The sequence below is a fragment of the Aotus nancymaae genome, unplaced genomic scaffold, assembly GCF_030222135.1.
Source record: "Aotus nancymaae isolate 86718 unplaced genomic scaffold, 86718_ANA_hifiasm-v0.15.2.pri h1tg000016l, whole genome shotgun sequence".
NCBI lineage: Eukaryota > Metazoa > Chordata > Mammalia > Primates > Aotidae > Aotus > Aotus nancymaae.
This window is the reverse complement of record NW_026988428.1, coordinates 21,820,841-21,836,981: the sequence shown is the minus strand read 5'-3', so window position 1 is coordinate 21,836,981 and position 16,141 is coordinate 21,820,841. Positions and strand designations below refer to the sequence as shown.

The 16,141-nt window shown below is 35.0% G+C and overlaps 2 protein-coding genes across 3 annotated transcripts in view; both read left to right on the top strand.

Annotated features, from left to right (window-relative positions):
* Nucleotides 1–16,141, top strand: part of SYT1 (synaptotagmin 1) — a 268,273-nt gene that overhangs the window by 112,075 nt on the left and 140,057 nt on the right. For both annotated transcript variants that reach the window (XM_012442029.3, XM_064376939.1), the window contains exon 6: nt 2,727–2,894. In XM_012442029.3, coding sequence (XP_012297452.1) covers nt 2,727–2,894 — 168 coding nt within the window. The remainder of the gene's footprint in view (nt 1–2,726; nt 2,895–16,141) is intronic.
* On the top strand, nt 11,251–12,054 carry LOC135275258 (RE1-silencing transcription factor-like). The gene has a single exon (XM_064376703.1). It carries the CDS (start codon nt 11,251–11,253, stop codon nt 11,815–11,817), a length of 567 nt encoding a protein of 188 aa, XP_064232773.1. The 3' UTR covers nt 11,818–12,054.

The window sequence follows — 16,141 nt, the reverse complement described above, 5'->3', positions numbered from 1 at the left end:
GCTTAAATGGTACAGATAGCTATGATCTTGTTACAAAATTCTATGTGTAGAAGAAGGGCAGTTGGAGCACTTTAAAGTCATTCTTCTTAACTAATCAATAAAAAGATTACGAACATAATGTTTTATTGCATTTCTAGCCTTTTTCCTTTACTGTAGGCTCTGCTCTGATGTTCTTCAATTTGTTGAGGCACCTCGGTTGACAGACAATAACAGAGAGATTCTAGCCATATAATATCTCATCAGGAAAACATGCCCTGCAGGTCTCCAGGATCTCTGTGGATTTGCGGGTCTTGTTTTGAAATCATTCATAAAAATAATTCTTTTGTAGATATCTTTAACATGAAAAAAAACTTTTTAATGCATTACTTAGAACAATATGTTTCTGAAAAATGAATGTCTGTGATGCCAGCAGGCTAATTCAAAATCACCCCGTCCATCAGCCAGGCTTAGCATGTGCCTTGTGTTGGCAAACATTCTGGGGCAAAATAAATTGAAAATGAGGGCATGAGTCATTTTCTCAAGCCGTGTTTTCAATTATGTAAAGGAGAAGTGTCTTTCTATTCACTCTAAAAATTCTGAGTTTTCAAGACAAAAGTCTCTGATGTATTGTTAGTAATCTTATTTAAAATCTGCTTTTTCTGTACCTAGACAGTGAATTTAAAGTAGCAGTAAAAACATTCTGGAAATACTCAGCTCACAAAGAGCTTAATCACTATAGTCAACATACCACAAAACATGAAATGGAAATAAAATTTTAAAAATATTGTAATAGTAATCACAGTTGTTTTATTCATCAGCAGTTTCTGACCAAAATTTAGTAAGGAAATTCTTAAATTATATGAGCTTTTTTTTAATGTATTGGAGCTTTGTTTGTATTGCATTACCTGCATATTATTTCTAAAAAAGTTGCTAATAATGTTATTGTAATTTTATAGTATCAAGTATAATTATTGAAATGTTTGAATTCTCTATAAATTTTATCAAGTCCCATTTTATTTCAGAAATGTTGATAGAACTTGCATAAATCCAAAGTATGATATATTCTGCTATATTTTAAAATACTTCAGTTTTTCTAGCGAACTGGTTAGACATTGTAGATTACTCATCTTGAAATGCCAAGAGGCACTATGATATAGGAATGGAAGCATAAGAGACTTTAAAGAGGGATGGCTTTACAATGGATTTCAGTCACTTAACAGGAACTCAAGATGCCCCAAACTAAATTCATCTTCTTTTCCCCAAAACAAACTGTTATCTGAAGGAGCTATTAATCATTCAAACAATACATATTTCTTAAATGCATCCTCTGTGCTAAGTGTTTTACCTATATTCATTTATCCTCAAAACAGCCCCATGAAGCAGCCACTACTACAGTATTATCACAATTTAATAGATGAATAAACTGATGTTTAGTCACCTGCCCCAGGCCCTTTAGTTGGAAAGTCCAGAAATCTGGTACAAGGTCTGTCTGACCCCAAGCCCAGGTTTTTGACTTTTGCTCTTTTAGTACAATCATCAAAAAGTCTAGAGAGATTTTAGATATACAATAAAATTTTCAAGGGTTTACCCCTACTCTAAAATATTTTGTTTCTTTCTTTGAGAGTCAGCTCTTTGGAAAGGTTTATTTTCCATTCCTTCTAAAATGGAAAAAGTGTGATGCTTACTTTTTAATCATAGCATTTTAATAAAATAATCAGATTCCAAATAGATGATAAATGACCTAAAAGAAAAACTCTTTGGAAAACTAAAATTTCTTGTATGTAGATGGTCCAATATTCTTCCTTTTCTTCCCTCCTTAATATACAGAGTTAATTGAGAAATGTTTGCTGAAGCATAAGACAACCATTTACACTGATAAAATAATAGGAAGTATATGAAAATTGATCAAACCTCTAAGACAAGTCTAAACAATTTCTTAATTAGGTATTTCTACCCAGTTACTGAAGTGTAGCTTGCTTGGATTGCACTGCTTTCACTGAATATTAAAAATGTCACTAATAAACATCCCAACCCATAGCATCTGTCCCAGATATATTTGAACAGCTGGAGAATTCATCAGTTCTTGGCCTTTTGCCACCACTCATCCTAAAGCATGTCATACCCAAGAATGAACTTCAAAACCCATATTATAATGCACCTCTGATATTCAAAGCATCAATTTCCTAGTCAGTTCTTGTCAATCAGCAAATTATTTTAAGGAGTAGGTGAGGCACTTGTGAATATCATTTCAATCCTTTCAGACTCCTAATATAACCTTTAATAAATCATTGCTCCGTTGAACTGTGACTTTTATATGAAAGAGTTAATGGAACATTTGAAAAAACTTATTTGCCCCTCAGTAAGTTACACCCGGACAACATAACTTATAACAACAACAACAAAATATTCTACAAGAAAAACTTATTTATAGTCAAATGCAATTGTCTTGTTTATTCTTTTATTAAAGTATTTATAGCATGACTAATAGCAGGATCCATTATTAATAATGCTAACAGCTTCTAGAACTTTGAAATAAAGCAATAAATCACTATAAATTCCCATTTTCTCTCAAGTAATTTTAGCCTTAAGCAGTTTGTCAAAAGTCTCAATTTAAAAAATAACCAAAACCAAAATTATCTCCCTGTTCTGTTTATGCAACATAAATATTAAATTAAGCACCGTGAACAAGTAACATGTTTTAAGCATTTTTGTAACTGGATATTTTATCCCCATCTCTTTTTATTAAGGTGCCATACTCGGAATTAGGTGGCAAAACCCTGGTGATGGCTGTATATGATTTTGATCGTTTCTCCAAGCATGACATCATTGGAGAATTTAAAGTCCCCATGAACACAGTGGATTTTGGCCATGTAACTGAGGAATGGCGTGATCTGCAAAGTGCTGAGAAGGAAGAGGTAAGGCAATTACTAGCATTTCTAACATCACCAGCTGTACTCGCCAGTTGCTGCTCATATAGTAACTTATTGAGAGATACTCTTTACAAAGGGTAACGTGGGCCTCTAGTTGGTGATAGCTGGTAAAATAGGACCAAAGGCATTGCACCACCTCATTAAAAAGTGTACAGGTCTTCTGACTGTAATTTGAAAGGAGAGAGAGAAATTTGTTTACTGGATCTATAAACAGCAACCCTGGACACACACAAACACACAGGCACACAGAAACTCTTTCTGAAAGCTTACGAAATGCCACACACACACACTACTGTTTAAAAGGACAATGAAAAATCATTTTATTCCTCATATTTTCCACAATCATTTTGTGTTTTCTGCATAGGTTATCACACAAAAATAAAATGGTACCTTTTCCCTTATTGTTTCTGCATATCACAGACAGTTCACTGTTTGTCCTGAAGATATGAGAGTGTGATTGGTGAAACATCAAATATAATTCACAAAGCCTGATATTAAATCCACTTTTTTAAATGACTCACATTTTTATGCAACTCCTCACATTGTTTATTCCCAGTTTTAATAGTTTAGCCTAGTATTTTTCCATGACTTAAAAAGGGAAGTTCAATATTTTTTGTGTGTGCACTTAAGCTTCATAATAATCAATCATATCTGATTATGCGATGCCTGCCTGGCACTAGCATTTTTCTCTGCAAACATTTCAGTAGACCAATACCAGAAAAGCAAAAAACCCTCAGCTCTCCAATCCTTAAAACAACTTTTTTCCCAGTCACTTTATAGTTCCTGACATGTAGCTATAATTACCCAAGGGACTGCCGACAGCTCAGTCATTTAGGATCTCCAGATCCCTAGGATTCCCTGTCCTCTTGGGGTTGGCAGGAAGATCACAGAGATTGCCTTCAGAGAAACTTAACCAAGCCCATCACCTGGGAATCCTCTCAGCCTAAGGTTTTTTGTGACCAATCTGAAGCTATGAACTTCATACCCCCTATAGGACGAAATGAGGTTTTAGAACTGGCTTATTAATTCCCATGCTGAAATTAAACTTTTCATTCTAAAATTGCTATTTTCTATTTGATTTTACAGAAGGAGTCCAAAATACTTAAGCTCTGCTTTCTTTTTGGAAATAAGTATATATACTACTTTCTAAAAGGAACCAGAGCTTAAATACTTTTGTGTATAATATACATGTACACATTGTATGTATACTGTCTCAGTATGTGTGTGTATGTGTGTATATATATACACACACATACACACATATATATACAATGTGTATATATATACACATATGTATGTTTATATATAAACACACATACCTATATACACATATATATGTATATATATACGCACATACATACACATATATACACAAATATATGTGTATACATATACATATATGTGTGTATATATAGGTATATATACACACACGTATATATACCTATACATGTGTATACATGTGTATATGTGTGTGTATATATATACACACACATTTATGTATGTATATATGTGCATATGTGTATATATGTGTGTGTGTGTGTGTGTGTATATATATATATATATATACTGTCTCAAGATCTAAGAATGTTGACTAACCTTTCTTAGATATTTAGACAGATTTAGTTCTCCTGTGGGTATTCAAGAATAACCAAGAAAAATACTGAGTTTTAAAATTACATGATTTCATGGATAGTTCTTCCCTTAAGTGAACTAATAGTAATTTTATGGACATCTTTATGAAAAGAAATTCAATCATTCAATTACAATGCTTATAATTATTTAACAAAGTAATGACATGTTTTGCTGAGTTTTTTATTGAGGTGTTTGACTTTGCATAAATTCTTTGGGTGATAAAGTAGGACCACAGCAAATGTTTATTAACTGATTGGTTTTTATTATTTGGCTGGTATTTGTTTGGCTTGTTGGTTGGGTGTCAGAACATGAACTACTGGTACTTCACAACGCCCACCTGTGCAGGGGGCATGGCTCACACTTGTTACTTTCACCTTGATAATTATGTGGTAATGGCATCCAAGATCACACCCAGTGGGTTTCTGAAAAATTGTGAAAGATTTTTTCTGAGTTAAGGTAATGTAGGCCATTGAGCAAGTTTCCTCTTTCAGAAATCTTTGAGTACCAGCAGAGTTTGAATCTTAACACCAACCTGATAGGTTTCACTCTAGAATTTACAGGGTTAGGTACACTCCTCATTCAGTTTTTTAATCTAGAAAGTGGCCTAATGTAATTTACCCCTTATCTTACTTGCCCATGAAATAGAATAGAATGTGAAGTACCCAGCATAAAGTCTGGCATATGGTTAATGTTCACTATGTGAGAGGTCTCTCAAGCCTTTTTCTTGGTTAATTTTATGTGTGCGTTCTCCTTCCCCTTTTTGTGTGTTCATCTCCCCATTTTTTCTGCCTTTTCCCTCTATTTTTATCTACTTCTCCATTCTTTTTCTCACCATTGCACTTACTGAATATCTGTAGGAGTTATTAATGGGAAATATTAATTTTACCATTACAGTTGTAAAACTCTAGAGACTTTTCTCTTTGATTTCTACTCAGGAATAGAAATTTTTGGCTTTCAGTTGAATGAATGTTTAGCTTACAAAGTATCTCTGGATGACTGGACCCAGTTAGAAACATTTTCATAATAAGGAAATAAGATTTCAATTATATTTTGTATCTGAAGAATTATATATTCTCAATGATATGTGCTCTAACTTTTCATGCCACTGTCCATTAATTGTAGAAAATTATACTTGTGTGAAACAATTGAAGTCTTAGATTGACTTTAGTTTTATGATTTCAAATTAGAAATTGTTTTTTCACTTTACATGAGAAATTTTGTTCATGATTTTAGTTTTGCTTTCAGCTAACAGTGTTAAGCATTATTTTTAATGTCATAATGAGATGAAAGATATCAAAGAAAGTGAGAAAAAAGAATTCAAGGAACAGCTTTGGAATCTAGAAATAGTACTGCTAATCACAGTAAGCTGTTCTCCCAGAGACCTGGATTTAAACAGGTTAAATCAGACCCACTGACAGCCAACTCTGTGATGTTAATTAATTGGAGTAACGTTTTGTTGCCAGAAAGTTGACAACTATAAGTCATAATATGATGAAGCAATTGTGTAAGTTAAAGAATTATGTACTATTTTAGTGACCAAATAATGTACAATCAATTTAGAAAGAAATGGGAAGGAACATTGATAGTGTAAGAACCACATTTGGAAGTGACTAGCCCCATGTTTAAAAAGGAAGTTGTGTGGAAGAGATAAGCTTACCAGGAAGAGCCACAACAAAAGCACATGGTTCCCACTATTCGATCCTATCCCCGGGTGGAAACATCACTGGTGAGGTCTCCATTTGGCTTGATAATGTTCCGCAATTTACATAATCAAAGCCACCTCACTGGTTTCTGTTCACTTGCCAGGTTTTTTTTTTTTTTTAATTGCATTTTAGGTTTTGGGGTACATGTGTCAACTACTTCTTCCTCCGCTTCCCCACCTTCTAACAGATGAAGGTGGAATTTGGCCTTGGAGACAGGTCAACCTTTCTCTTATTTTTGTTTCTTTAAAACAGAAATATGTATCCACTGAGTTTCTAGAGACGGTTATATATAAAACTGTTGTTCCTTAATTTTTTTCTTTCACAGTATATGGCTTCAAAGTCATCCTTTGTAATCAGTATATACAATTCTTCAATTTGCAAAAGGCTACCAATATGTATAGCCCTAAGTAGTCTATGTTGAATCTTTGAGATTTTTCTTTTTAATCTTTCAAAAAATAAGTATTTATGGTACACACGTCAAACCTGAAACCAATCTTTATCCTTTTAGAACAATCTATTCATTTAACATCTTGACTTAATTATTTCGAACATTACAATCAACAGCTATGACTCTATTTTTCTCTTATAAATTTCATTTATGTCCATTTTTAAAATTGTCTCAGTTCTGCACCCCAGGATCAGGTAGATCATCAAGTATTTAAACCCTTTTTATTTTAATATTTTGTTCCTATTTTTAAAATTTCTTTTTTCTTCCATGCCTTCCACTGATGTTTGTTATCTCTAAAAACAACATAAGGAATAGATAGCACCAGAAAAAAACAGAGCCTTTCTTTTTAACATTCTGCCCTGATACGCTGCAAGCTCTCATGACTTGACCAGTACCGTTTTGTTGTTTGTTTCCATTAGAGAATAAGTCTATCACCTCTGCTTTGTGTAAAATTTGGTAAAGAGTGATTTTTAAATGAGATTCTGTAATCCAGTGCAAATGGAAAAAAAATTGATTGCAGAATTGAAACAAGTTGAAGCATAATTTAATTAGTATCCAAGCAGAAGGGGAGAGAAACTACTTTAGTGCCTTAATGGAAAATCAATTTTGCAAGAAAATTTCACATTTTTAAGCTTAATTAGAAAAACATTGACTTCACAGAAAAGCATGTGAAGAATACATATTCAATCAAATGACAACAGTTTTTTAACTTCCAATGGTCAATTCCTTGGTGCTTCTTCAGAATGAGTTAGTCATTATTCCTTACGGCATCTTTTATGCCCAAGGATCATGAAATTAGTGATGATGTTTCTAAGTACATTTAGCAATCAGATGGCAACTATGCTTTCCAAGAATCTCCACCTAACAGTCAATGCCCTGATTGGAAATCCTTATAAAAGATTAATTGATGGAACTTTAAACATGGATGCCAATAAGAACCTTCCTGGTCATTCACAACCTATCACATTTGAGAAACGTAACAAAAACATTAATTTGCATCCACAGCATTTCAGGAAGTTACACTTGTTTCTCTTTACTTGTTCATTGTTTATCTTTCCCACCATCCAGGCAGCAGCCATGTCTATGGTTCCTCACCAAGTTTAATCACAGCGGCCAGAACACAGTAGGCGTGCAAAAATATTTTTGAATGAATGAATGGAGATGTTTATTATACTGTAAGAAATGATTCCAAATGCCCTTTTTAAAGTCTGTGTTAATAGTCATTGTGTTCCTATTTTACAAATGAAGGTTAAAGTATTCTGAAAGCAAATTAGCAAAATGTCCTAGCTCTGAATGCTGAAAATAGTTTAGTGCCTCTTTGGGGTTTTTTTGATATGTTTCTTTAAAGATAGAGGCAGTACAGATGCTTAGCAAAATCAGCCTTGTTATTGTTTATGATTTTGAAAATAATAACAGATTTTGTTTCAATAACTTTTGTTTGTTTATTAAAGGCTTATTCAGTGTCTCCTTCCTCTCTGTAACCCTCTTTTTTATCCTGTTTCCATTATGCACATGGAGCTCATAGATTAGCTTAATTTAACTTTTGTTTAAATTTAAGACTCAGAGCTATGGTGTAAGTCTCTGCTTACATCATGGAAATTGATCCAGAAGAAAATGGGAAAGAATTCGTTCTAGGAAGAACTCAAAGAATGAGAACAAAATCTAAGTTTATCATGCCTAGAATATTTGTTGTTAATCAATTTTATAATATAGTAGATATAGTTTAGTAGTACTGGATTATTTTAATTAGTATATTAAAGCTATAATATGTATTAGTGTACCTAATATCTGTGTGTCCATATCATGGGACTTGGAACATATTGATTTCCCTTTAAACTGCTACGGAAGTATAGACGTGTTTCATTTTTTATGGTATCTTGGGCCATAGCTGTGGTTTATTTGAGTTTGAGTGTTTGGTTAGAATTTCTGTCACCAATTATAATTGTATTCTTATGCATAATAAATGTTATCCACTTCATTATACGGTTTCCAAGAACACGGTAGGCAAAAGCAAATAACTTGAAATATCTCTCTAGTATGTAGGACTGTAATTTGATTACCTTTCTAGTTAAAAAGACTTTTCAGGCATGGGTAGAAGAAATCCAAATTCTTACTTCAGAGTTTCTAAACAAAAATATAATATTTTTTTATTTTAAATTCCTAGAAAAGTAATACAAATTAGACTCCAATTTGAAGCAAGAATTAAAGCGAGGAGAGACCCTGGGCGTTTTCAAAACGCACTTTTACTACCTTCCTTTGTTCTCCCTCCCATTGTCTTACTTTAGCCCCAGTGCACCTGCCTTCCCCGTCACAGTGACAGCCACCCAAAGGTCTTGGCTCACAGTCTGGCTCTCTAGTTTCCAAAGTTCATCTTCAATAAAGCTTATATTAACTTTTCTACCTATGCTATAAACACAAATAATAGCTACCATTTACTAAGAGTCTACTGTATGCTGACAAAAAAAGAAAACAACATTCTCATAACATTCTTCAGAATTGGCATTATGAAATCTGTTTTACAAAACAGGGAAGGAAGGGACCTGAAACCCAGGAAAGTTTAAGTAATGTGTCCAAGTTCACCCAGGCAGTGCCAGAACTAATTCAAACACAGGTCTAAAAGCCTACACTTTCCATTTTTTGAGACTGAGTCTCACCCAGGCTGGAGTGCAGTGGCATGATCTTAGCTCACTGCAACCTCCGCCTCCTGGGTTCAAGCAATTCTCCTGAGTAGCTGAGATTACAGATGCCCACCACCACACCCAGCTAATTTTTGTATTTTTAGTACAGATGAGGTTTCACCATGTTGGCCAGGCTGGTCTCCAACTCCTGACCTCAAGTGATTCACCCACCTCAGCCTCCCAAAGTACTGGGATTACACGAATGAGCCACCGCACCCAACCCACACCATCTTCTTTAAAGAGTCTCTCTTGTTTTTTTCAGATCTGTCTGGTTCCCAAACCCATTTTCACTCTACATTGCCATACTGCCATGAAGAGAGTGCAGGGATATTGTCTGTTTTGTTTATCTATTTATGCCCAGCACGTTGCACTGTGACTGCAACATCCAAAGTGCTTAAACAAATACTTTCAAGTAGATTGGTCAAACAAATTAGAATTTAACAAACGTGTATTCTAATGTTATATCACCTTCGAGAGAGTCATCTTTGAAAGATACCCAGTTATTCCAGTTGCACTGCTTATATGGTATCCCAAAACATTTTTGAATTCCAGTCCCTCTATCCAAATATCTTTCTTAGTGTATAATACATTATTTTATCTGCTCTCAATAATGACTTGTCTTTGTCTTGAAAAGGTAAATTTCATCGAAATGGCCATAACTGTGTAGGGTCAAGTGTAGGCTATTAGTTGATGATCAAATTAGGTAAAACCATTTTAATTACTGTGGTAAAGCGATGAGATGGATGTTCTTGTGAGATTTATATTCTGAGTCTCTCCTAAGTGCTTTGCACACTAACATTGTTACATGGTCTCTCAAATGGGTTGCTATGGGGAAAATTCTCATTAGAAGATATAAATTCTGATAACACGCAGTACCAAGAAAATATAATTGTTTTAATAGAAATCAATGTAAGTATTAGGTTTTCTTTTTATCCAAAGAATAAAATGACTGAGAGTTTTCAGTTGAATTTTAAATAAAGCAGTGGAAAGTGGTTTTGGGAGCCTGATTTCATGTATATAGTCTGGCAAAGCAGAAACTGAGAAGTGGGGGTTGAAATAGGAACAAATATAAAACAAAAAGAGAGTGAGAATAATCATGTAGACAAGAGCAGTCTTGTCTGCATCTGGTTTTTCATATTATTGAAATAATGAAGAGGATTTTGAGTGGGAAGCAGTGTGAGCAATGCAGGAGAATGCCTTGTTCTGTCTTCCACAGATTTAAACCTTTTAAAATGTAATCTTTTCTTTTGAGTTCATCATATGCTTCAGAGCAATTTTTTTTATCTTGTTTGTGAATCTTCAAATTAGATGTTTTTACCTTCTGTCTTACTCCTACCTACCTTTGAGCAGGCCAAATGTTTGTGCTGTAAAATCTTTAATCCATTACATTCTGTTACTCTGCAATTAGATGAAATGTCAGTGATTGAGTTGTACTAGCTGTACTACAGAATAAGGGAGGAGAATGAGGACTTGCTGAAAAACAAGAGCTTAAGTTACTAAAGAATCCAAGGGAGAGGAAGCATACCCAGACACACAAACTTACTTGCTTTAAACATGATTAAATTCCTGCCAATTATGAACAAGAACTTTTAAATACTGCAAATTAATTTTATTTATTCATTCTTTCATGGATTCATCATATATTTATTAAACCTATTTGATAAGCCAGGAGTTGTGCTAATTTCAGGGAATACAGTGGTGAATAAGATAGACACCCAGGTTCGGCCATCTGACCTCCTGAGCTGGCGGGGCTGTGGCACGTTCCTGCCAGGCGCCGTGGGGTAGTGAAGTTCGAAGACTCCCAGAGCACCCAGCCCGGGGCGTTGGGTGAGCCCAGGGGCAGCCGGAGAAGCCCAAATGCCACCTGCGCGAATACAGTTATGGTCACCCAGGTGATGGGGCAGTCTTCTGGAGAAGGAGGGCTGTTTACCCGCAGTGGCAACATTGGAATGGCTTTGCCTAAAGACATGTATGACTTGCATGACTTCTGCAAAGCTGAACTGGCTGCACCTCAACTTATCATCCTGGCAAATGTGGCCTTCATTGGGGAAGAAAGTGGCAGCTGCTGTGATTACCTGGTCAGGGAAGAAAGACAGATGGCAAAATTGATGCCTGTTGGGCATAACAACTTTTCAGATAGTGAAAAAGGAGAAGGACTTGAAGAGTCTGCTGAAATAAAAGGTGAACTTCGTGGACTGGAAAACGTGGAACTGAGAAGTTTGGAACTCAGCGTTATAGAACCTCAGCCTGTATTTGAGGCACCAGCTGCTCCAGAGATTTACGGCTCAAATAAAGATCTTCCTCCTGAAACATCTGGAGCAGAGGACAAAGGCAAGAACTCGAAGACCAAATCCTTTCACTGTAAGTCATGCCAATACGAAGCAGAATCTGAAAAATGGTTTGTGCATCACATCAGCATTCACCGTGCCAAGAAATTTTTTGTGTAAGAAAGTGCAGAGAAGCAAGCAAAAGCCAGGGAATCTGGCTCTTCCACTGCAGAAGAGGGAGATTTCTCCAAGGTCCCTATTCACTGTGACTACTGTGGCTACAATACCAATCAATACGATCCCTATACGGCACACCTGAAACACCACACCAGAGCTGGGGCTGAGGAGCGAGTCTACGGGTGCGTCATCTGCGCATACACAACAGGAAACAATATTTGGAAACTTCAAACTTGGAATTAGGAGACATAATTATTCCTTCAAGTTTTATAGAATATCACTTGGGAGATCCCAAAGCCATAGCTATTACACAGCAAACCTAGGATAAGGGAGGTAGTACGTATGAGTGCTGGTAGACCAGCTACAACTTTCCTATACAGTGAAAAAGGCTAGTGAAACATGTTCAGGCCAGATTTTTAGAAATCATACTTTCTCAGGGATCTCCACAAACTAGTGGGTGTCCTGGCTGTCTCTATGATAGCCTCTTTGTACAGTTGAGGCCTCAAATGAATTGCAGCTATCCTGGTGTTCCCGTGGGGGCACTTTGTATGAGAAAGGGCATGTACTCCAAAACATTTTTGTCTTTGTCCCATTGCCAAAGAGTATGAAAGAATCCAGTGTAGGATTTTTCTTACTGATAGCAGTTATTCATTGCAGTAAAACAGAATATGATCCCAGTAGGGAATCTTGAATTCTGACCTCCCATATTCTATTTAGAAATAACCACTTTATGTTTCATTTTTTTAAATCTGATGATCTCTTTGAGGCAGGTTTCGGATTTTGGCAGTACAACATGAAAGATTAGGAAAAGCATTAATAATCTGTGGGTGGAAAGCTTGTTAAAAATCTGAGAGTGAAGCTTGTTTGAAAATCGAATTGACTGGGAGATGAAAGATTTTTTAAAAGCAGAAGATTCTTCTCTTAAGACATGAGGAGTAAGTTGTGTGATAATGGTGTGTGTTTTGTGGTGAACAAATGGAAATTGTAAATGTTGAATTCTAGGCTCCGACAATCACTGTCAACAGAAGATTAAGCTGCAAATATTTATGCTTTAAAACTTAAATTATAAAGGTAGTTCATTCTTTCTAACAACCAGTTTTAATGTTCATGGGTACATTTTACCTACGTGACCATTCACATTGCATAGAGAAAGATTCACCTTAAGCACAGATTGGCTATCAGGAATTAGTTTGGGGAAGCGGTTTCTTGTGGATTCCTTCATACTACAAAAGAAAAACCATTTACCTTCTGGGGAATTGAACTAAATTCTAATCTAGTCTTTAAGACTGGAATGCTAAAAACAAAAACATGAAGGAAATTAAAACCCCTTATTATTAAATCAATTGGTAAAAAACATTGTTACTGGAAATTGATTGGACTTGATGCCTTCTGCCAGAAAATAAGGACTTGATTGTCAGCCCTGTATTAGGTTCTAAACCTTAATGCCATGTAGTCGTATTTATTAAAAATCTTTCAATGAAAAATATTATTAGCAGTATGAATTTCTGGTCCGGTTGGAAGTTCTTCCATTTGAAAAATGTGATGTTTACATGGAACTGTTTGCATCTTTTTGTTTTCTAGTCCCACTCCTCCACACTGGATAAAATTTAAGTTAGAATTTTCCCTTTTGATGAAAGAACAAAAAATGAATCTGTTATTTATAAATTGATGTTTAGTAACTCGTGATAAACTTGAAATATTAGAATACATTATAAGCCTTACTCTTAGGTAGTCTTATGAAAACAAATCTCTTAAGTATCTTTTGAACCTATATTCACATTGGTTTTCAAGATATTTTAAGTTACTATTTTTTTCCTCTTTTCTTCAGAGCTGCTTCTTATTTTGTGGCAACTTTTTTGTTTTATTGTGTAATTCACAAGGGGCTGCATTGGTTTTTTGATAAGGCCTATAATTATGGCTGGATGTTTTGCTCTAGTCTTCTAAGAAGGGCCATTTTATTTTTTAGAGTCATTTCTAAAGTCATGTGTAATTAACTTTGGAGACTGTTTTATATATGAGTGCTGATACAAATTAAAACTCAAGTAGACCTCATTGCATATCACCCTATGAATGTTGACAATGGAAGGAATACCTTGTCTGTAGTATACTGTCACTTCTGGACTGAAAAGCTGAGGAAGAAACTTAATTTTCTTTTTTGCGTAAGTCAGAAAAACTTAACAGCTAGTGTTCCTAGTTTCCTGGCTGACCTCAGCAGATGAAATGAACAGATAGTGTTAATTCAGATTGAGGAAATTATATGAATCTTGGTTTGTGTAGGTTTACAATCAACATACAATGCTAACTAAATCAGATAGCTTTTACAGTCTCACATGTGTATATAGGTTCCCTCCCAGTCCCTTCCATACCCATTAGTTATTGAAATTTCTAATTCTAATTCTATTCAAACATTACAAGAGTGTTTTGTTGCAAATTTTATAAACTCATGCAGTGCAATACGTGTTATTTTTCTGAGACAAACCAAAGGTAAATTTCTCAAGGTTCTTGCTGCCTTCTTTAGCAGCATTTCAGGGAGGATCTTTTATACATTTGTAATAGATAAAAATAAACCAGATTGCAGATCTTTTTTTTTAAATCTTAAACCATGTACCAAGTTTTTGGTCCAAATTGTGTAGGATAAGTTAAGCTTAAATTGCATTCTATTAACCAATATATGGGTATTTCTGTAAGCATAGTTATGTTGAAATAAAGTTTTTTTTAAAAAAAAAAAGATAGGCCCACTATGCTTAGTCAATTATGAATTAATGGTGAGACAGAACTGCAGGGTAGATTAAAGCTCAGCCTATGTGGATCACTATGACCCCACTAACTACTGATGTGTCCTTGGGCATGTTGCTTAATCCTTACATAAAATGAGATAACATTACTCACCTCCCTGAGTTGTGACACACTCTAAATGAGATAATTCATGTAAAGCACATAGAACAATACTTGGCAGCACATAAGCTCTCAAAAAGTATTAGTGGTTTTTGTTATTGAAAGCATTGGTCAGAGCCCTTATTTCCTTGCCAGCTAAAAAGCATTGCTCTGATGACTAGACTTATATCCTTCCTTTTTTGAGGACACTGGGACAGCCTAAGTGTTCAGAAGGCATTGTCAAACATGGTTTTAATAAAAGAGTAGATATCTGAGCCTAGATCCCATGTGCAAGAGTCTGTGGGGTGTGAAAAGATTTCACAAAGATGAACTCAGTGTAAGGCTCAGCACGTGTGAGTGGGAGATAGTGCTACCCTGGCGTGACGTCAGTGATTGTGTACCAATTAACTCCTAAGCTCTAACACCACACAAAGGAACCAAAGTTTCAGGTTCTTCTGAAATCAGACAGACAATAACAAGTGTTGGTGAAGATGTGAAGAAATTGGAATTCTTATACATTGTTATGTATGTAGCAATGTATAAGAATTGGTATATATGTAGCAATGTATAAGAATTGCTACATATTCTTATACAATGTATAAGAATTGCTACATATTGGAATGTAAAATGATGTAGCCACTTTGGAAACCAGTTTGACAGTTCCTCAAAATGTTAAATCAAGTTGCCAATTCTACTAAACGATTCTACTAAGTTCTACCCAAGAAAAATGGAAACTCACGTACACACACCAAAAAAATGTTACAAGAACAATAGTAGCATTTTTTATAACAGCCAATAAAAGTAGAAACAACCAAAATGTTCATCAAGTGATGAATGAATAAACAAAATGTCGTCCATACAATAGAAAATTACTTAGCCACAAAAAGAAATGAAGTGCTGATCCATGCTATAACACTGATGAACAAAAATATGCAAATCCACAGATGGAAAGTAGATTCATGCCTAAGGGTAGGGGTAGGGTAGGGAATGGGGAATGACAGGTAATGGGTATGGGATTTTTTTTGCAGTGATGAATATCTTCTAGAATTAGATATCAAGGATGGTTACATAACCCAGTTAATATACTAAAATTCACCAAACTGTACACTTTAAATGAGTTAATTTTATGGTATGTGAATAAATACCATTTTTCTCAATAAGCTGTTTCTTATTTTTTATTTTCCTTATTATTTTTAAATTAAATTAAATTAAAAAAATTTTTTTGAGACAGCATCTCTCTTTGTCACCCAGGCTGGAGTACAGTGGCACAATTGTAACTCACTGCAGCCTCAAACTCCCAAACCCAAGCAATCTTCCCACCTCGGCCTCCTGAGTAGCTGGTACTGCAACTGGCACCACCATGCCTAGCTAATATTTTTTTTTTATGGTTTGTAGAGACAGGATCTTGCTATGTTACTCAGTTTGTCCGCAAACTCCTGGCCTCAAGCAGTCC